Below are 19,678 nucleotides of genomic sequence, written 5' to 3'. Positions count from 1 at the left end.
GTCAATCCAGTCAATCATATCTATGTCTCTATCTTCTGAGAGTCGTTCGCTCCAATGCCCAAGATGAGGCATCTCCCCAACTAGACTTGATAGATGATATATTAGTCTTTCAATTGGTTTTCTAATTTTTGATTAGATTAGGGACATGTTTAGGTTCGTGTACTAATACAAGTTGTCTTTCCGTATTACGACCAACTACATAATACCGCTTAGTATCAGTTTAAACATTAGACAACCAATGAGCAATATTTGCTTCTATTTTACTTTGGGTGCAAAAACTATATGAGAACAATAATACAAAGTATATTAATTTTAGTTAATGAATTTGTTTTATTAACCAATCTGTTCGAAAAAATTACAAGTTACAAATGAATATACTACACTTAGGGTACTAGATCCAATAGTATCTTTCTTTCTAAACCCGTTTGGTTCCACATAAGTCGTTAAAAGCATCTCATCTTCCTCACCAAATTCTATATAGTTTGTTTCTATATTCTCATGGCACTCATTAGAAATTTCCAATTTTATGAAATTTGTAGCTTTCCACCGTTGCTTTGTTAAAACTTGCTTGACCTCTCCCTCTCCCTCTCCCTCTCCCTCTTCTTCTTTTATAAGCACTACGACCACGACATTTTCCTGTATCATATGTCAATTTCAAAAACTGCTCCTCTCCATGATGCCTTTGAAATTTATGTTCATGTACTATTAATGAGCTTTGTAATTCATCTATAGTGAGAGCATCAGTGCCTTTTGATTCCTCAATAGAACAAACAACATAGTTAAAACTTTTCAGTTAAAGAGCATAGAATTTTTTCTACCACTTTAACATCCTGCATATTTTCTTCATAAGTTTGCATCTTGTTGTTTACTGTCATGACCTTTGAGAATTACTCTATCACTCAGTCATCATTCCTCATCTCAAACATTTCAAATTCTCTATGGAGAGATTGAAGATAAGATCTCTTGACCTTTGCATTTCCTTCATATTTTTTCTTTATGGTATCCTATATTTCTTTGGTAGTATTCTTGTTGAGAATGGTTTGTCTCATCATTATTCTTTCTTTGTGTATTTAACTAAGGTGCTTTTCTTTCTAGTTCGACATAGTCAAGATTCACCTCCTAATATTCCTTAGAATGTAGAAAATTTTCCTTTAATATGCTCCAATGATCATAGTGACCAGTGAGGAATAGTTGGTTGTATAAAGTTGTCAGAATTCATCTTTTGAGTCATCTTCTATGTTGTTGCTAGAATTTCTCAAGCCCTGAGGGGGTTCTAATACCAAATTGTTGGGAACTTTGATCTAATATGAGGCACAAGAACACAAGTAAACAATAAGATAGACTTTTAATGACTTGAGTTTTACTGATGATGACCTTGGCTTATATAGTCACACAATAAGATCTTAATAGAGAATAAAAACCACACACTCAAATCAAATCAAAGATAAGAGATAATAGTAACATAGAATAATTCAAATACCAATATCCCTGAAGAATATGAACTTATTCTAACAATAAGTTCTGCAAAAGACTCTTTTATAAATTTCACTTTTCTCTACTAGTCAGAACAACTGGTGGTAACCCAAATCTAGACACTCGGGTGTTCCTTGAGGTTTGATCCAAATAAATTCTGATTTCGAGCCTCATTGGCCAAGTAAGCAAGGCTTTTAGACGATTGTGAAAATGGCCGACGAAGGTTCTTTTAGCTTCGTTGTGGAGTTTGATACCAATTTTATCCCTTCACTTGGTGACATCAATGGTAATCATGTTAGCGTTTATGTTAACTCCGCTGTTTCTTTGGCTGCGATTGATGTTTTGTCAAAAGGGTTTTGATCTTCAAAGAGTGAAAATGATATCAACTTTGATTGACTATGGGATTAAGAGAAATTGATTCAAGTATGGCTTAGTTATTTATCAAGTAAGCCTCTAAGTCCTCTTCATGGTGCCCAAATAGGCTTTTTCAAGAAATTTAAGGAATATATGCATAATAGTTGCTCAAACAGTAGACCCTGCACTTATCCTTCGGCACCGATCAAAACATGGTCTAGCTCTCTGTCTTTGCCAACCATGTGTATTGCTTTAGCTGCCCATTGACATTGACCTAAAACCTCATTAAAAATGGTTCGACATTATTGTCTAACGATCTTCTGTGTACCCAAATGACATAGTCGGCAAGTATAGGTCAAAGAAATGGAAGTTGTAAATGTAAGGGATTGTCATTTGTGGGACATCGACGAAAGCTTTCTCAGTGATTTATCCTTAAAGAGAAAAGCCATGGTGATGGATCAAACGAACTCTTCCTTGAAGTTAAAGGTTGTTAGGCGATTAAGTTCATACCCGACAACCACGTATCTGTCAAATAATCGAAGCTTTGCCATACTTTTAACCCATTTGAGGAATACAAAACGAGATTCACAGTCTCTAAAAGAACGAACCTTTTTGCTTTTTCACTGTTGTTGCTTTGCCAAACGGTTGACTCCGACGATTCCTTCACCACCAATTGCCCTGTTCCGGTGATTTCCAGTGAAGATCCGATGATATTTTTTTATGTGTTTTTCACAATTCGCAACCAAAACCCAAGTTTGTGAAAAGAAAGAGGTAAAACCTATATTACGTTGATTGATGACTGTGCTTTTTGTTAGTGATTAACGGAATTTTTAATGGGAGGATTATTTTGCACAATTATCTTAATTAGAGTGATTAAATTAAGAAAAAAATTTAAGTGACTAAAATCGAACAAATCCTATTTTAGAGTGACCATGAGTATAATATTTAATTTTAACAATCAAATGAATTTGGATCATAAGCTTCGTGGGTTGTTTTCAAGTTTTGGTTTAATGGATCGAAAAATCAGCTCAGCCTTTGAGCTAACCCACGACGTTAGCGATGTATTCATTTTCTAATTGTAAGCCTATATTTTTGTTGAATTGACCCTTCTTTAAAGCCCCTGAATTTCAGCTCAGACACCACAGTCATTGTATGAAATCATCAATTATGACCTATGGGTTATGTTCACTGATTGGCGACATTTGGGCCATTCGGCTGTAGATTTTGGTTGGGGAGGTCCCATGACAGTGTTGCCACTTACAACCAATTTCCTTGGGAGTATGGAGCCATGCTTTTTCCTGCCTTATGCTTCATCGAATACAGGGAAGAATAAAGGATTTAAAGTGTTGGTGAGCTTGCGTGAGAGTGCCATAGCTGATTTTAGAGAAGAGATGGAGAAATTTAGTAGGAAAGAACTTAGTAAACTTTGAGCTGTTTCCAGATATCTGAATCCTGCTAGCAGAGCTGTCTTGTTGCTAATTTGGCTAATAATAATAATAATAATAATTTGTTCTTGTTCTAATTGTATGAAGGAAGAGTAAAACAAAGGGAAGATTGACATGAATGAACAGTCTCGTTTATAATTTATGATGGACTATTTACTTTTCGAGTTGCCATTGATGCACAAGTTACGTTGACTAAAATTTTTCTATGGTGCGTAGTTTGATTATTTGTCCACAAGTCCAGGAAACTTGAACTTGGGACTCTGTTCCAGAAAAGCAGGTGGTCGCTGGTAGACAACTGAAGCTGCTCTTATCAAAATACCAGCAGTTAAACCCCATATTAAATACCTCTTATTCTCGATTTCATAGTCGAAGAAGTGAAGAAGATACTTTTCTCCCATCCATTCTCTCTCTTCTGCGCTTCGATTTTCTTCCTGAACCCAGCAATTCATTCATACAACGGATTAAAAAAGAGAGTAAAACAAGTATGTGAGTAGGAGTTGGAAGAGACAAACCTTAATGAACATTTCCAGTGGAGCATCGAATACTGCATCCACTTCAGCAGGATTCGGAGTAGGCTTGAATGCCTTTCTGTCATTAAGTACACCGATAACAGGAACTACTCTTAGGAGATGCTGCATGGAAAACCAATAAGTTTTAAACAAGCTGAAAGCCAATACAGTATTCGGCACGAATTTCAGCTATACTGTGTACCTTGCTATGCACTGTAAGCCAAAAGATTGAGAAAGGTACATTACATTATATTTTATAACCAAAATATCTAAACACAACTCATCATTCTAACATTTCCATCACAAGGTCCATGTCCTGTTGATAGTTGTCAGATCAAACTTCAAGATTATATCAATATTGATTTTCAAACAAAAAGTACCCAATTCTAGTATTCTCCATATAGAACTTGTTCATTAATCCATCTTAACATATATATATATATAAACCATGTCCATATAGTTTTTAATGACATTTTAAATAACAATGGGGACAATTAAACAAGCTGAAACATGTTCAACATTTTATATTGAAACACTCATGTGTAAAAAAAGGAGGATCTTTGGATCAATAGCACGCAGTACTCACCATATTATTCATCTACATAGCAAGTAACTAGCATTATACATAGACATAACAGTCCACATCAACAAACATACATGTACAATTGTCTATTTTAAGGTAAAACAAAGTATATATGCTTAAAGATTATTAGTCCAATCCAAGGACCACAAAAGTCATTTCTCAGTCAACTGGTTCATGTAGAAGCATTCAGATTATTTCATATCATTCACAGAAAGAACCAGCAACAGTCAATCTCACATTTCGATAGCACCTTATAGGATTATACAACTTAGGTTGGAAGAGCAATTTCAATTACTTGATAATGAGAAGAGCTATTAAATAACCATGATAGAAATCATGCTTGGATCAGGTAGGTAGCTCATATAAACTAAATCACACCTTTCGTTATTCCAGTGTACCAGCTTTCACTCTCTTCTAAGGGTTTTCTTTTTGTTTTCTTTCTGTAAAGTTTATAGCATTAGTACCAGTTATCCCCATCTTGTGTCACCCCTTGCAAAACACAGCCATGAGTTTCACATTTTTACAGATAGAGAAGGTCAGAGAATTTTAGAGTAGGCATAGACAAACAGATTATCCATTCATGATGCCAAGTGATAAATTTGCTGTACACCTAACAGTTATCTCACATTACATAGACTCTTCTTTGCTTTTGTGCTAAGTTTTTGATATCAAGTTTAAAACATAGACGCCCACAATACCCTCCAACAAGAAATTAATTCTAAACTTCCAACAATATTACTATAGATATATAGAACAGAAAATGTCACAATCATCCAAATGAGAACTGAACTGATTCAAAACAGACTAATGCAATTTACCATGTATATGAATGGTTAATGAAGATACTAAAAAAGCCTGATGTTATGTTGGGAACATGATTTTGAAAATTCCTATTTGGATTTCATTTGCTAAATAAATGGTAAAATGAAATGCATACATTATGAATAAATTAGTTGGGTTCAATCTAATATATATTCAGAAAATATAAAAAGCATAAATATATTGAATTCCTAAATTCCTCAGGAAATTCCAATTCACTATTAAATGCACATCCAACAAATCCATGGATATGAGAATCATTAGTGCAACATTTCTATATGTTATCACTTAATTTACAGTATTTTTGAAATCCAAGTTCCAAAATGCTACCTAAAAGAAAATTTTTGAAATCGAAGCGCAGAAGAGAGAGAATGGATGGGAGAAAAGTATCTTCTTCACTTCTTCGACTATGAAATCGAGAATAAGAGGTATTTAATATGGGGTTTAACTGCTGGTATTTTGATAAGAGCTGCTTCAGTTGTCTACCAGCGACCACCTGCTTTCCTGGAACAGAGTCCCAAGTTCAAGTTTCCTGGACTTGTGGACAAATAATCAAACTACGCATCATAGAAAAATTTTAGTCAACGTAACTTGTGCATCAATGGCAACTCGAAAAGTAAATAGTCCATCATAAATTATAAACGAGACTGTTCATTCATGTCAATCTTCCCTTTGTTTTACTCTTCCTTCACACAATTAGAACAAGAACAAATTATTATTATTATTATTAGCCAAATTAGCCACAAGACAGCTCTGCTAACAGGATTCAGATATCTGGAAACAGCTCAAAGTTTACTAAATTCTTTCCTACTAAATTTCTCCATCTCTTCTCTAAAATCAGCTATGGCACTCTCACGCAAGCTCACCAACACTTTAAATCCTTTATTCTTCCCTGTATTTGATGAAGCATAAGGCAGGAAAAAGCATGGCTCCATACTCCCAAGGAAATTGGTTGAAAGTGGCAACACTGTCATGGGACCTCCCCAACCAAAATCTACAGCCGAATGGCCCAAATGTCGCCAATCAGTGAACCCACTCACCCCTTTCCCAGCCGTGATGCCGTCTTCATAGTGCAGTTCTTGTAAGTCAATGAAAGAACGCACGTACTCGTCACTGGCATTGCTTTTGCTCTTCTTGATCAACTCTGCCGTTTTCCACAAAGGTTGCTCGATTAGGTCCTTGGCACTGACCTTGGCGTACATTGCAACGCAGCCGTTGCCCCAGTAGCCTGCAGGCAATGCTGGCTTTACCACTTTGCGGATGTTCATCAAATATGAAAACTTCACCGTCTCCTCGCCTGGAATCTTTGAGGCTTTCACCCTGTTTATATCAACAATGAAGACCAGGTCAAAAACACTTCCATTGCTTACACATTATGTGAATTTAATTACACCAAACTTTTTTTAACTTACTTGGCTCGCCAAATATATGCACCTAAGATTTCAAAAGTGGTTAAACCCAGACCACTTTGTTCAAAAAGCAAAGCCTTGAGCTGGTCCAAGCATTCATCTTCCACATAAAAGCACTCCCTTTCAACATGTCCGATATCCTGTTTGTAAGGATTAAAACCTTTCTCCAAGCATAGGAACTCAGGAACTGGGGCTTCAACTTTCGGTGGGTTTCTTGGACCCAACAGAGTGGATCGATCCCAAACCGGCTGATATTTTACTTTGTCCACCCCACGTGCGATATCAGCTGCCATACAGAAAAACTGGGTCGCACCAAGCCCATCGCATAAAGCATTGTGTATAGCCGCCCCAAGAGTAAACCCACCACATTTGAACACCGTTAGCTGTAAAGTACAGGGGTTGACCAACGTGTCTTCCGGGCTTGGGTCGGGAACCAGTTGTTCAGCCGAATTCATATCAGGGTCATCAAGGTGATTTACAGACTCCAATGTGCAGTCCACGCTGGCACTGACGAGCGGTAGGCTTTGATCCAACTCACAGAAAAGCTCATACCTACCGTTGCTGGAACGGCGGAGAGATCCAGCCAGAGGATAATAGTGGTGGAGAGCGGCGGAGATGGCGGAGGAGATGACCTGGAAAGGGTCACGACCTGTGGTGTCGCTGTTGACGTAAGCTCGCAGGTAACGGAAGGTGACGTTGAGGGAGTGGTCATTATCTAGGTGAGAGAGGGGGAGGGTGTGATCGTGGCTGAAAGGTGCGGTGGAGGGGCGGATGAGAGTAGTTTCTAAGACTTGGACCTTCATATTTTTTGGGTTTGTTAGGGGGAATTCCAGGGTTGGTGTTTAAGAGGGTGAGGGTTCGTCAAAAATGGTTGGTGTTGACTAGTGAAATTGAAGGCTTTGCCTCAAGGCTAAACAAACCTTATTTTTTGGGTTTGTTAGGGGGAATTCCAGGGTTGGTGTTTAAAAGGGTGAGGGTTGATCAAAAATGGTTGGTGTTGTCTAGTGAAATTGAAGGCTTTGCCTCAAGGCTAAACAAACCTTTGCCTTTTAACTAATAATGCCTAAAAATCATCCCGGTTCAGTGTCCCTTCTTTGGATATTGACTAGTGGTGAACTGCCGTTATTGTCGTTATAGGAGTCACAAAGAAACAACAAGTGGTGGCTAGGTCTACTGCTGAGGCTGAATATAGGAGTCTTGCTACGGTTACAAGTGAGGTTACATGGTTATTGTCGTTACTTCAAGAATTACAAGTTAAGCCAAATATTTGGTGTGATAGTTATGGTGCTGTTGCGGTTGCTGCTAATCCTGTTCTACATTCAAAGTTCAAGCATGTTGAATTAGATTTGTTTTTTGTTCGTGAGAAGGTTGCTAGTGGTTCTATTGTGGTTGGTGAGGTTCCAGCTTGTGATCAAGTTGTTGATATTCTTACTAAACCTCTGTCTGTATCGATTTTTACTCGTTTTCGACATTTTCTTCGGATTTTGCCTGTTGAGGAGATGGATGCATATTAGTATACCTTAAGATACTGTTAGATGGTTAGGCTGTTGTCAATTTAGTTGCGTGTTTGTTAGTGAGTAGTTGGTCATTGAGGTTGTATATATTGGCTTCTTTGGAAGTTCAGAAAACAGATTGGAAAATATAGAACTATTTCTTTAAGTTTGTTCTTTGTTTTTGTTTCTTTACCTTATTCTTTCATATTGATACTCTTTTTTTTAGGCAATCACTATAAGGATGTCCAATTTAATTGCAACAGAAGCATTTTTCCTATGGTTGGCTTGGCATATAAATTTGTTTGTGTGCTTTTAGGTACCCTGCATTAGCTTTTTGTTGTCTTTTTTATCACCGACATGTTTCTCTACTTGTTTTTGTGCATTATAGATGGATATATTCTTGTATGTCACCATTTGTGCATATTGGAGGTGATTTTTCTTAGTCAAATTTGCCTTCTACTCTTGCACCATCATTATTGCCTTTAACACCATATTTCGTGCTCCAACAATGTTTGCCAACATTTGCACAACAATATTGTCTTGCGTTACAGGCCTTAGCCTATTAAGGTATTTGTATACCTATTGGCTATTGGACTCCTTCAGATGTGTTTTTGCAAGCTTCATGAACTCCATAGTGTAGTTGTGCACCAATCTATTTCCTTTGGTACACCATTGATATTGCAAGAATAAATATTGCTCATAATTCATGTATAAAAATGGAGCCTTGAGCAATTGCTTCATTTTGCACCATGTTCGCTCCATATGCTACTAATCTTGCCATTAATATTACAGGAATAGATATTGCTCATAATTCATGGATAAAAATCTAGTATCTTATAAATATTCTCACCAAGCTAAGGCTACTCCTTTAATCCGTATGCTACTAATCTCACCCTTCTCTCCTAAGAATCTTCATATAGTAAAAAGAATCCATCTACTTCTATAAGTTAGCCCATAAAACCCTCTATATTCAAATTACCATCAACCTTAGGAAAATCTACCTTTAGGCGAAACACATCATCTCGAGCATACCATTGGGCAAGTTTCCTCACCCTATGTTAACCATGTCGATATCCTTCTTCATCCTTTGAATCTTGCACATTAGCTTGTTGTTGAAATTAAGGGTGAGAGTTCAATCGGATCGAGTAAAAAAAATTTGAGTTAATCGAGTTGACGAGTCCTATTTTATCAAATCCTAACCCAATTTGAAATTTTTTCGAATCGAGTCAAGTCGAATTCAGTGAAATTGTTCCGAGTTAAATTAAAAAATTAAACCTGCCAAATTAAAATTTAGTTACAGTATAACTAATTTCATATTAGAGCAAATAAATTTGAAACCATATATATTTAAAAGGTTTTTCTTCAAAGCAAAAAAGAAGAAGATACTTTAGTATGATACACATGAATCATTATTTAACTTATTTAGCTCCCAAAATTATTATTTTAGAAAAAATTAAATTTTTAACTTTCGTTATATATTATTTAGAATTTTTATAAAACTTATTATTATATAAGAATAATATAAATGGTATTTTTATATAAAATCTAATATTTATATAAATTCATTATCATAAATAATTTTTCATTATTATTTAATATAAAATGATTTTAATATATTTTAATATTTAAAATAAATATATAAAAATTTATATTAATTTATTTTTTATTATATAAAATATAAAATTTTGAGTTTTATAATAATTTAATAATATATAATGTTTATAATATTAAAATTATATGAATTAATTATAGATAAGTATCTATAAATAAAATAAATAAATACAAATATAATTAATGAAAATCTAATTATTTATTAGTAAAATTATTCTTTAAGATAAATACAAATTTAATATATTTTATTATTTAACATAAAATATAATTATTTATTTTACATATATTATTAAATTATTTTATACTTTCACATCACGGCTACAGATGCCTTTGAATTTAAACACATATTTCATCATTGATTTTAATCATATTACTACAATATTCAATCTTATTGCTACAATTATTAATCTCACTGACACTGCTGTTATTAACCTCATACACAGTCCCATGGAAAGAAAGCCTTAATATAGCTTATTTCCATTGGTTAGCATAATACAAAACTGAACCTTCATTAGAACTTTGAAGTAAGACAAAAGAAAGCCGATTGGGGAATTAGCAACACATTTCCTATTTTGAATACTATTGAGGTTTTAGGGTTTCATTGCTAAATGCATATCATTGTCATTTATAAGCAAGTTGGGTAAAGAAAATGGCTTTTCTTCTTGTAACCGTTCTTTGAATGTTACCTAAAAGTGTTGGTATAATTATAAGCTTATAAATAATACATAATTGATTTGATAACTCCACAAATGATTGAATTTCTTGTATTTGTTTATGAACATAGTGTGTGTTTATATATAACATCATTTTCAGTATAATTCAGTGTATATCTATGTTAAACAATTAGCTTAGACAAGGTGTTCAATTTCAATCAAAGTCCTTGACTTAAACATGCTCATTGTTTAATAGATAAATTATATTTATGGTGATTTTAAAAATATTTTAATTATCTTTTTTTAAATTTAATTATTTTAATTAAGATAATTGTGTAATTTAGTCTCTCTCATTAAATATTTTGTTAATTACTAAGCAAGTTAGCAATCCACATGTGAATGTGATCCCAAACCCCACATGTGCACAATTAGCAACTCTTTGTCACGCCAACTTTTCTTCCATTCGAATGAGACAATTTAAACCCACGTGTACGATTCTTGATTCGTTTGAGTTCCCCCACGATCTCTCTAGCACCCAACCTATCATCCTTATCAACCACAGAACCAAATCGAATCAAACGCAAAATCTGAAATATTTTCTTCACTTTCAATAGGAAAGAGAATCTCTCTTAAATAGAAACCAATAGAATTACATTTCCTAGAAAGTAGAATTTATTCTTAAAATAAATTTCCACTAATTTTTACCAGAATAGCAATATTGAAAACTTTAGAGAAACTTGTGTTTGAAAATCTTTTCTCAAATAGAAATTGATAGAATCATTATTCCGGATAATATATTTAATTCTTAGAGAATAAAAGTCTCTCTATTTTTGGGCAGAATAACAATATCTAAAAGTTGTGTTAATACCCTTAATGTTGCTATCTATTTATAAGGAGAGAAGGTAGAACCCTTATGCAATTGTAGAAGTTTATTTCAACTAGAAAAATAAACTCATAGTCTAACTAGAAATATAGGCGGCAACAACCCTAACTATTTTTAGTCGTCCACCCCTTTTTACATAAAAGGGCTTTTGGACCTCTTCCATATCGGGTCCAATTACAAGTACTTCCCGGGCTTTTAACCCAAGACTTTATAATTTGATCCAACCCAATGTTTGTATTTCTATTTCCCAAAATAAACTTCAATATTTCCAATTGAATACTTTTTTCAACTCAATTTTAATTCCATTAAAATCATGAAGACTTTAACGTAAAAGAATCTATGATAAAATATATTTAATATTTTTGTATTCAACGGTTCACTATGACCAAATGATTTATTTCTATCTTCGAACTTCATTTAATTCGAAAAACATAAATTCATTTTTCAGGTCATCTTCATTTTTCATTTTCATTTTCATTTTGGAGAAAACCACATTAATTTCCAAATGATTTCATTTCTTCATTTTCATTTTCATTTTCATTTTGGAGAAAACTATAATCATTTTCAAATGATTTCCCATTTCTCCATTTTCACCATTTCTATTCATTTCTGTTCATTTGATTCAACATGCAATTCATTTCTGGTTTCAATAAGCTAGTGGAGGGACCGGTTGGACATATGCAATTGAGGCTCAAATGATTTATAAGTTCCAGCTTTTCGCCTATTAATTATAAGCTCATTTAGTCACGAAGTCATTCCACTATAGTATCGGGACTGAGCTCTTCCTAACGGCATACCATTACGAAAGAAACTCGATCAGTGCTCGTCCAATGACCTTGTCATAAGTGTGTTGCCCTCATAGGATATCCGTAATATTTTTGGGATAATATCCATTCTCCCAATATGATCTTATTTTATCTCATGGTAAACATTACATCTTCCTTCATGAAAAGTCAATTACTATCAAATAGTAATCAAGTCATTCATCACAAAAGACGAACAACTCGTGGCCACATTTACTTTTCATCAACCATGTAATGCCAATGAGAGGATATCATTTACCCATGTCTCAAGCTATGAATTCCACTACTGTGAATAATGCTACCTACTGCAGAAGTCATACACCCAACACACCAACTTTCGGTTCCTTATTTATTCGAATTCAGGCTTTTACTTACATCAAAGTGTACGAGTCACACATACATAGGTTGTCATCCACTCAGGATTTAGGTACGCCACACTATGAACGTCACAAGTGAATAAATCTATAAATGAATTCAGGATCTATTCTTCTTAGGTCCAGTCTGATGTACTGTCAATCCAGTCAATCATATCTATGTCTCTATCTTCTGAGAGTCGTTCGCTCCAATGCCCAAGATGAGGCATCTCCCAACTAGACTTGATAGATGATATATTAGTCTTTCAATCGGTTTTCTAATTTTCGATTAGACTAGGGACATGTTTAGGTTCGTCTACTAATACAAGTTGTCTTTCCGTATTACGACCAACTACATAATACCGCTTAGTATCAGTTTAAACATTAGACAACCAATGAGCAACATTTGCTTCTATTTTACTTTGGGTGCAAAAACTATATGAGAACAATAATACAAAGTATATTAATTTTAGTTAATGAATTTGTTTTATTAACCAATCTGTTCGAAAAAATTACAAGTTACAAATGAATATACTACACTTAGGTACTAGATCCAATAGTATCTTTCTTTCTAAACCCGTTTGGTTCCACATAAGCCGTTAGAAGCATCTCATCTTCCTCACCAAATTCTACATAGTTTGTTTCTATATTCTCATGGCACTCATTTTAGAAATGTCCAATTTTATGAAATTTGTAGCTTTCCACTGTTGCTTTGTTAAAACTTGCTTGACCTCTCCCTCACCCTCTCCATCTTCCTCTTTTATAAGCACTACGACCACGACCTTTTCCTCATCATATGTCAATTTCAAAAACTGCTCCTCTCCATGATGCCTTTGAAATTTATGTTCATGTACTATTAATGAGATTTGTAATTCATCTATAGTGAGAGCATCAGTGCCTTTTGATTCCTCAATAGAACAAACAACATAGTTAAAACTTTTCAGTTAAAGAGCTTAGAATTTTTTTCTACCACTTTAACATCCTGCATATTTTCTTCATAAGTTTGCATCTTGTTGTTCACTGTCATAACCTTTGAGAAGTACTCTATCACTCAGTCATCATTCCTCATCTCAAACGTTTCAAATTCTCTGTGGAGAGATTGAAGATAAGATCTCTTGACCTTTACATTTCCTTCATATTTTTTATTTATGGTATCCTATATTTCTTTGGTAGTATTCTTGTTAAGAATGGTTTGTCTCATCATTCTTCTTTCTTTATGTATTTAACTAAGGTGCTTTTCTTTCTAGTTCAACATAGTCAGGATTCACCTCCCTTTATTCCTTAGAATGTAGAAAATTTTCCATTAATATGCTCCAATGATCATAGTGACCAGTGAGGAATAGTTGGTTGTATAAAGTTGTCAGAATTCATCTTTTGAGTCATCTTCTATGTTGTTGCTAAAATTTCTCAAGCCTTGAGGGGGTTCTAATACTAAATTGTTGGGAACTTTGATCTAATATAAGACACAAGAACACAAGTAAACAACAAGCTAGACTTTTAATGACTTGAGTTTTACTGATGATGACCTTGGCTTATATAGTCATACAATAAGATCTTAATAGAGAATAAAAACCACACACTCAAATCAAATCAAAGATAAGAGATAATAGTAACATAGAATAATTCAAATACCAATATCCCTAAAGAATATGAACTTATTCTAACAATAAGTTCTGCAAAAGACTCTTTTATAAATGTCGTTTTTCTCTACTAGTCAGAACAACCGGTGGTAACCCAAATCTAGACACTCGGGTGTTCCTTGAGGTTTGATCCAAACAAATTCTGATTTCGAGCCTCATTGGCCAAGTAAGCAAGGCTTTTGGAAGATTGTGAAAATGGCTGACGAGGGTTCTTTTAGCTTCGTTGTGGAGTTTGATACCAATTTTATCCCTTTACTTGGTGACATCAATGGTAATCATGTTAGCGTTTATGTTAAATCCGTTGTTTCTTTGGCTGCGATTGATGTTTTGTCAAAAGGGTTTTGATCTTCAAAGAGTGAAAATGATATCAACTTTGATTGAGTATGCGATTAAGAGAAATTGATTCAAGTATGGCTTAGTTATTCATCAAGTAAGCCTCTAAGTACTCTTCATGGTGCCCAAATAGGCTTTTCCAAGAAATTTAAGGAATATATGCATAATAGTTACTCAAACAGTAGACCCTGCACTTATCCTTCGGCACCGATCAAAACATGGTCTAGCTCTTTGTCTTTGCCAACCATGTGTATTGCTTTAGCTGCCCATTGACATTGACCTAAAACCTCATTAAAGATGGTTCTACATTATCGTCTAACGATCTTTCTGTGTACCCAAATGACATAGTCGGCAAGTATAGGTCAAAGAAATGGAAGTTGTAAATGTAAGGGATTGTCATTTGTTGGACATCGACGAAAGCTTTCTCAGTGATTTAGCCTTAAAGAGAAAAGCCCTGGTGATGGATCAAACGAACTCTTCCTTGAAGTTAAAGGTTGTTAGGCGATTAAGTTCATACCCGACAACCACGTATCCGTCAAATAATCGAAGCTTTGCCATACTTTTAACCCATTTGAGGAATACAAAACGAGATTCACAGTCTCTAAAAGAACGAACCTTTTTGCTTTTTCACTGTTGTTGCTTTGCCAAACGGTTGACTCCGACGATTCCTTCACCACCAATTTCCCTGTTCCGGTGATTTCCAGTGAAGATCCGATGATATTTTTTTATGTGTTTTTCACAATTCGCAACCAAAACCCAAGTTTGTGAAAAGGAGGAGGTAAAACCTATATTACGTTGATTGATGATTGTGCTTTTTGTTAGTGATTAACGGAATTTTTAATGGGAGGATTACTTTGTACAATTATCTTAATTAGAGTGATTAAATTAAGAAAAAAAATTAAGTGACTAAAATCGAACAAATCCTATTTTAGAGCGACCATGAGTATAATATTTAATTTTAACAATCAAATGAATTTGGATCATAAGGTTCGTGGGTTGTTTTCAAGTTTTGGTTTAATGGATCGAAAATTCAGCTCAGCCTTTGAGCTAACCCACGACGTTAGCGATGTATTCATTTTCTAATTGTAAGCCTATATTTTTGTTGAATTGACCCTTCTTTAAAGCCCCTGAATTTCAGCTCAGACACCACAGTCACTGTATGAAGTCATCAATTATGACCTATGGGTTATGCTCACTCTTATATTTTGCAAAATTTTTAAAATTAAACTAACGATGGAATTAATCAAATCACCAATACTAATCCAAGCTCAACTATCCAATTCCCCTTTATAAACTGACTTTACCTAAGTAGATAATGAGTTGTTTTCTTCATATTTTGAATTTATTTCTTGAATTCGTGACCTAATAATCTCAATCAATAAGTGGATAAAAGATATATACTCAAGTGGCATGATTTGAATCGGTGAAAGAGACCAAATCAATGTATAAAAATGGAGAATAGCATTGTTGGAGTTTTCGAATGGTATTTTGTTTTGAAGAACAAGAAATAAAAGTAAAAAGAAAATATCTAGAAGAATGAGAAAATGAAACGTTAGAATTAAAAGTAGGTTTTAAGATTAGGGTGTTCAAACTGTTATTAATCTAATTGAATTAGTATTAATTGTATAATCCTTTCATCATTAATCGAACATAATTTTTTTTTAAAAAAAATTAACCGAATCGAAATATTCCGATTAACTCAGTTGGTTAACCAAATTAACCAAAGTATTTAAATACTTAAAAATCCCTAAATTCTCAATGAAACTTGAAAAAAACAACTTAAAATTACAAAAGAAAAACATGTCAAGATTCAGAGATTGAACGAAGATTTCAAAGACGTTGTACGGCAATCTGCAATTTCATCAGGTTTCAACGAGATAATCGATTTTATTTAAATTTTTTTTTATAAAAAAAAGGGGTTCTGAAAAGCAACGATGATGATGAGTGGTAACCTGGTGGATGTCAAACGATGTTGAGTGTTTTGGGCTGTCAAGCTAGGGAGCCACTCGAAGGTGAGTGCCAGACAGTAGTGAGTGAAGTCAAACTTGAAGGTGCGCCACTACGTTGGGTTAGGGCGTGAAAAACGATGGCCGATGAACGTCGAACAATGATGGTGACTGAGTGGATGTCAGATGGTGGTGATTGGTGAGCGTGTTGGGCTGTCGACGGCAAGAATTTTAGGAGATTTTAGATTAAGGATTTTCAATTTTGGGAGATCAGATTAGGGTTAAGGATTTTTGGTGTATTATTTTTAGTTTTTAGGATTGGGTTGGGTTTATAAATGTATATTGGGTAGGAGTGTTGGGGGTTGGGCCGGAGGTTGGGGCCTGGGTAGGTAGTGAGCTAATACATGTAATATATAATATTAATTATTATGTTCAGTTAATTACTCAATTTTAAACCGAATTAATTGATAATCAAAATTCTAAAAAACCATTAATCGACTTCTAATTGAATTAAGTTTGATCACCGATCGATTAACCGAATTAGATAAATTCGATAGATTAATTTAGTTTTAATCGAAGTTTAAACACCCTATTTAGGATCCCAAATAGCTACTAAAAAATTGATATAAGCCCATATCACAAGGATAAAGCTTGGGTCTAAAATAACAGCATTTTGGCAAAAGGTAAACTTAAACCCAAGACCTCACACACACACACCTAGAACACTTAACTACTAAAGCAGAGACACAATTGTGTCAAATATTTACAGAAACAGAAATAAATTAAGTGGGGTGTTACAATGTCCCAAATTAAATACCTATAAAAATAATCAAGTCCATGCCACAGTCCGTTTAACACAACAAAACTCAAAAAGAGATTAATAAACAGTTTGGAAATATGTTTTTGAAGAAAATTCGACGACGATACTCCGAGTGCCAAGTTCAAGCCCTAATCTCACGAGTTATCTGAAAAGTTGAGAAAAACTAAAGAGTAAGCTATAAAGTTCAATGTGATCTTAACATGAAAACAAATAAACAAATTAACAGAAATTACAGCAACGAGCTCATAGAAAACAAATCATACCAGAATAACAGTTTCATAGTAATTTTTAGTAAATATACAATATACATAAATGACAGTGCAATTTTCCTACCCCAACTATTCGCTAAACTCCATAGTAAGAGTTCTCGAGAACTCGTCCCACTTTATACACCAAACAATATTTTACGAATGAATCACCGATAAATATACGGATGAACCGCCAATATATAAGTAAGTTGCGGATAAACCACCAATAAAAATAGTAATTTGGTCGACATTAAATGTTTTCACTTCCTTCTTCAAAACCCAAACCCCATGCAACAATATGACAATTTTGATGATGAAAGAAAATAGTAATAGTATGCAAACGGTAACAGTTCTTTGATCAAGCAGTAACAGTAGGTATGCACCAGTAAAATATACAGATTTAACACTGAATCAATATCAGACACATGTCCAACACCAAGTAAATCTACACTTACGGTTTTCCGGCATCTTACCCACAGATACAACTTTTTCAGATTTGATCATTGTCGTTGCATTTAGATTCATAGATCAGGTCTATTTGATATTCATAAGGAATTAACAGCAACTAACATGCATTTAGTACTTACACAATCGGCCAAAGCCTACACACACGTAAGACACGCACCTTCACCCACTAGTCCCAGCGTCACACCACCAGTTAATAATATAAAATTTATAACATATATATCCTTTTTCTTATGATGCTTATGTTATGTTAGGTTATTTCCTTTTTTCATAAATATAATTAACCAAAAAATAATATAAATTTATAATATATAACCTTTATAAAAAAATTGATAAATTATTTAAAATTTTCATAACACTTCTTATAAACAATATAAATTTTTGTCATAACTTTATAAAATTATTTTTATAAATAAGTTATGATAAAAAATATAATACTTTTAATGAATAAATATATTATTTTATAATATATAACATGGTCACATAAATAAGTTATGCCCATACTTGGTCATAATTTTTATAAATAAATATATTATAACACTTCTATGATATGTAAATTATTTTTATAATAAATTTTTGACCATAATTTTAGAATTCTTTTAGAACTTAAATAATATAATTTTATATCATAACTTTACAAAATACACTTATTTTTTTATAATATAAGAACATTTTACCATAATCATCTCAAATACAGTATGTATTCATGCTTATAATATGATTTTTATAACTTGTACAAAAAAATTATTTTTTAAAATTGGATTTGGGTATAACTAGCTACGTAATTGCTCCAATTCTCAACCTCTTCCTGAAAATTAAAAAAAAAAGTGTAATTTGAGTGCTCCAATTACACACAATTTAGTGGGGCTCACTAATTACAATGATTACTCAAACATGTCATTCTTGTGTAATTACAAGTACACCCAAATCCAACTACTAGGTAGCTTTCCAAACACAACCCTAGTAATTGAATTTGAGTGTAACTGCTTGTAATTAGACAAGACCATTGTAATTGATGTGTCTCACTAAATTAGGTGTAATTGGAGCACTCCAATTACACTTTCCAATTCATAAGGGGGAGGGTGAGAATTTGAGTAATCACACAGGTAATTACACTCAAATCCACTTTTAAAAAATTTATTTTTATATAAGTTATAAAAATTATATTATAAGCATGAACACGTATGAGTGTTTGGATGGTTATGGTAAAAAAAATCTTATATTATAAATTCTAAAAAATATATTATTCAAATCTTAGAAAAATTTAAATTTATGGCGAAATATTTATTATAAAATATAATTTACATGTTATAAAAATATTATAAAATATTTATTTATAAAAATTATGGACAAATATATAAACATAATTTATTTATGTGTTCATGCTATATATTATAAAATAATATATTTATTCTTAAAAATATTATAATTTTTTCATCATAACTTTTTTATAAAAATAATTCTCTAAAGTTACTACAAAAACTATATTTATTTATAAGAAGTGTTATGAAAGTTTTAGACCATTTATAAAACATTTTTTATAAAATTTATATTATTTTTACTTTATTTATGTATTATAAAAGGATATAACCTAGCATAAGTTTTGTCCAAATTAAGTTTATATGAGTTTTTATAAATAAAGTTATAGACTGTTTAAAACCCAAATATTATAAGGTCGATGCTAATTATGCTAATTATGCACCATAAACAACTCGTAAACTTTTTAATTTGAGACATTTAATGTTTTGAAATGTGGTTAAGAAGACATTTGTTGTTCTAAAAAAATATTTTTCATATTAACAACATCACCTTAGTATAGCATAAAAAACAAGGTTGGA

The 19,678-nt window shown here is 33.1% G+C and overlaps 2 protein-coding genes across 2 annotated transcripts; both read right to left on the bottom strand.

Annotated features, from left to right (window-relative positions):
* Positions 1 to 2,717: 2,717 nt before the first annotated feature.
* On the bottom strand, positions 2,718 to 5,678 carry LOC105769736 (nudix hydrolase 15, mitochondrial). The gene is made up of 2 exons (XM_012590574.2): positions 3,785 to 5,678; positions 2,718 to 3,703 (listed from the first exon to the last, which is right to left on the bottom strand). Exons 1-2 carry the CDS (start codon positions 3,908 to 3,910, stop codon positions 3,494 to 3,496), a joined length of 336 nt encoding a protein of 111 aa, XP_012446028.1. The 5' UTR covers positions 3,911 to 5,678; the 3' UTR covers positions 2,718 to 3,493.
* Positions 5,679 to 5,814: 136 nt separating this feature from the next.
* On the bottom strand, positions 5,815 to 7,690 carry LOC105769726 (3'-N-debenzoyl-2'-deoxytaxol N-benzoyltransferase). Its single transcript, XM_012590554.2, has 2 exons — positions 6,596 to 7,690; positions 5,815 to 6,503 (listed from the first exon to the last, which is right to left on the bottom strand). The coding sequence occupies exons 1-2, from the start codon at positions 7,393 to 7,395 to the stop codon at positions 5,969 to 5,971; spliced, it is 1,335 nt and encodes a 444-aa protein (XP_012446008.1). The 5' UTR covers positions 7,396 to 7,690; the 3' UTR covers positions 5,815 to 5,968.
* Between the last annotated feature and the right edge of the window lie 11,988 nt (positions 7,691 to 19,678).

Source organism: Gossypium raimondii, chromosome 7 (assembly GCF_025698545.1).
Source record: "Gossypium raimondii isolate GPD5lz chromosome 7, ASM2569854v1, whole genome shotgun sequence".
Taxonomy (NCBI): domain Eukaryota; kingdom Viridiplantae; phylum Streptophyta; class Magnoliopsida; order Malvales; family Malvaceae; genus Gossypium; species Gossypium raimondii.
The sequence above is the reverse complement of the archived record's forward strand: the minus strand, read 5'-3'. Positions and strand labels throughout refer to the sequence as shown.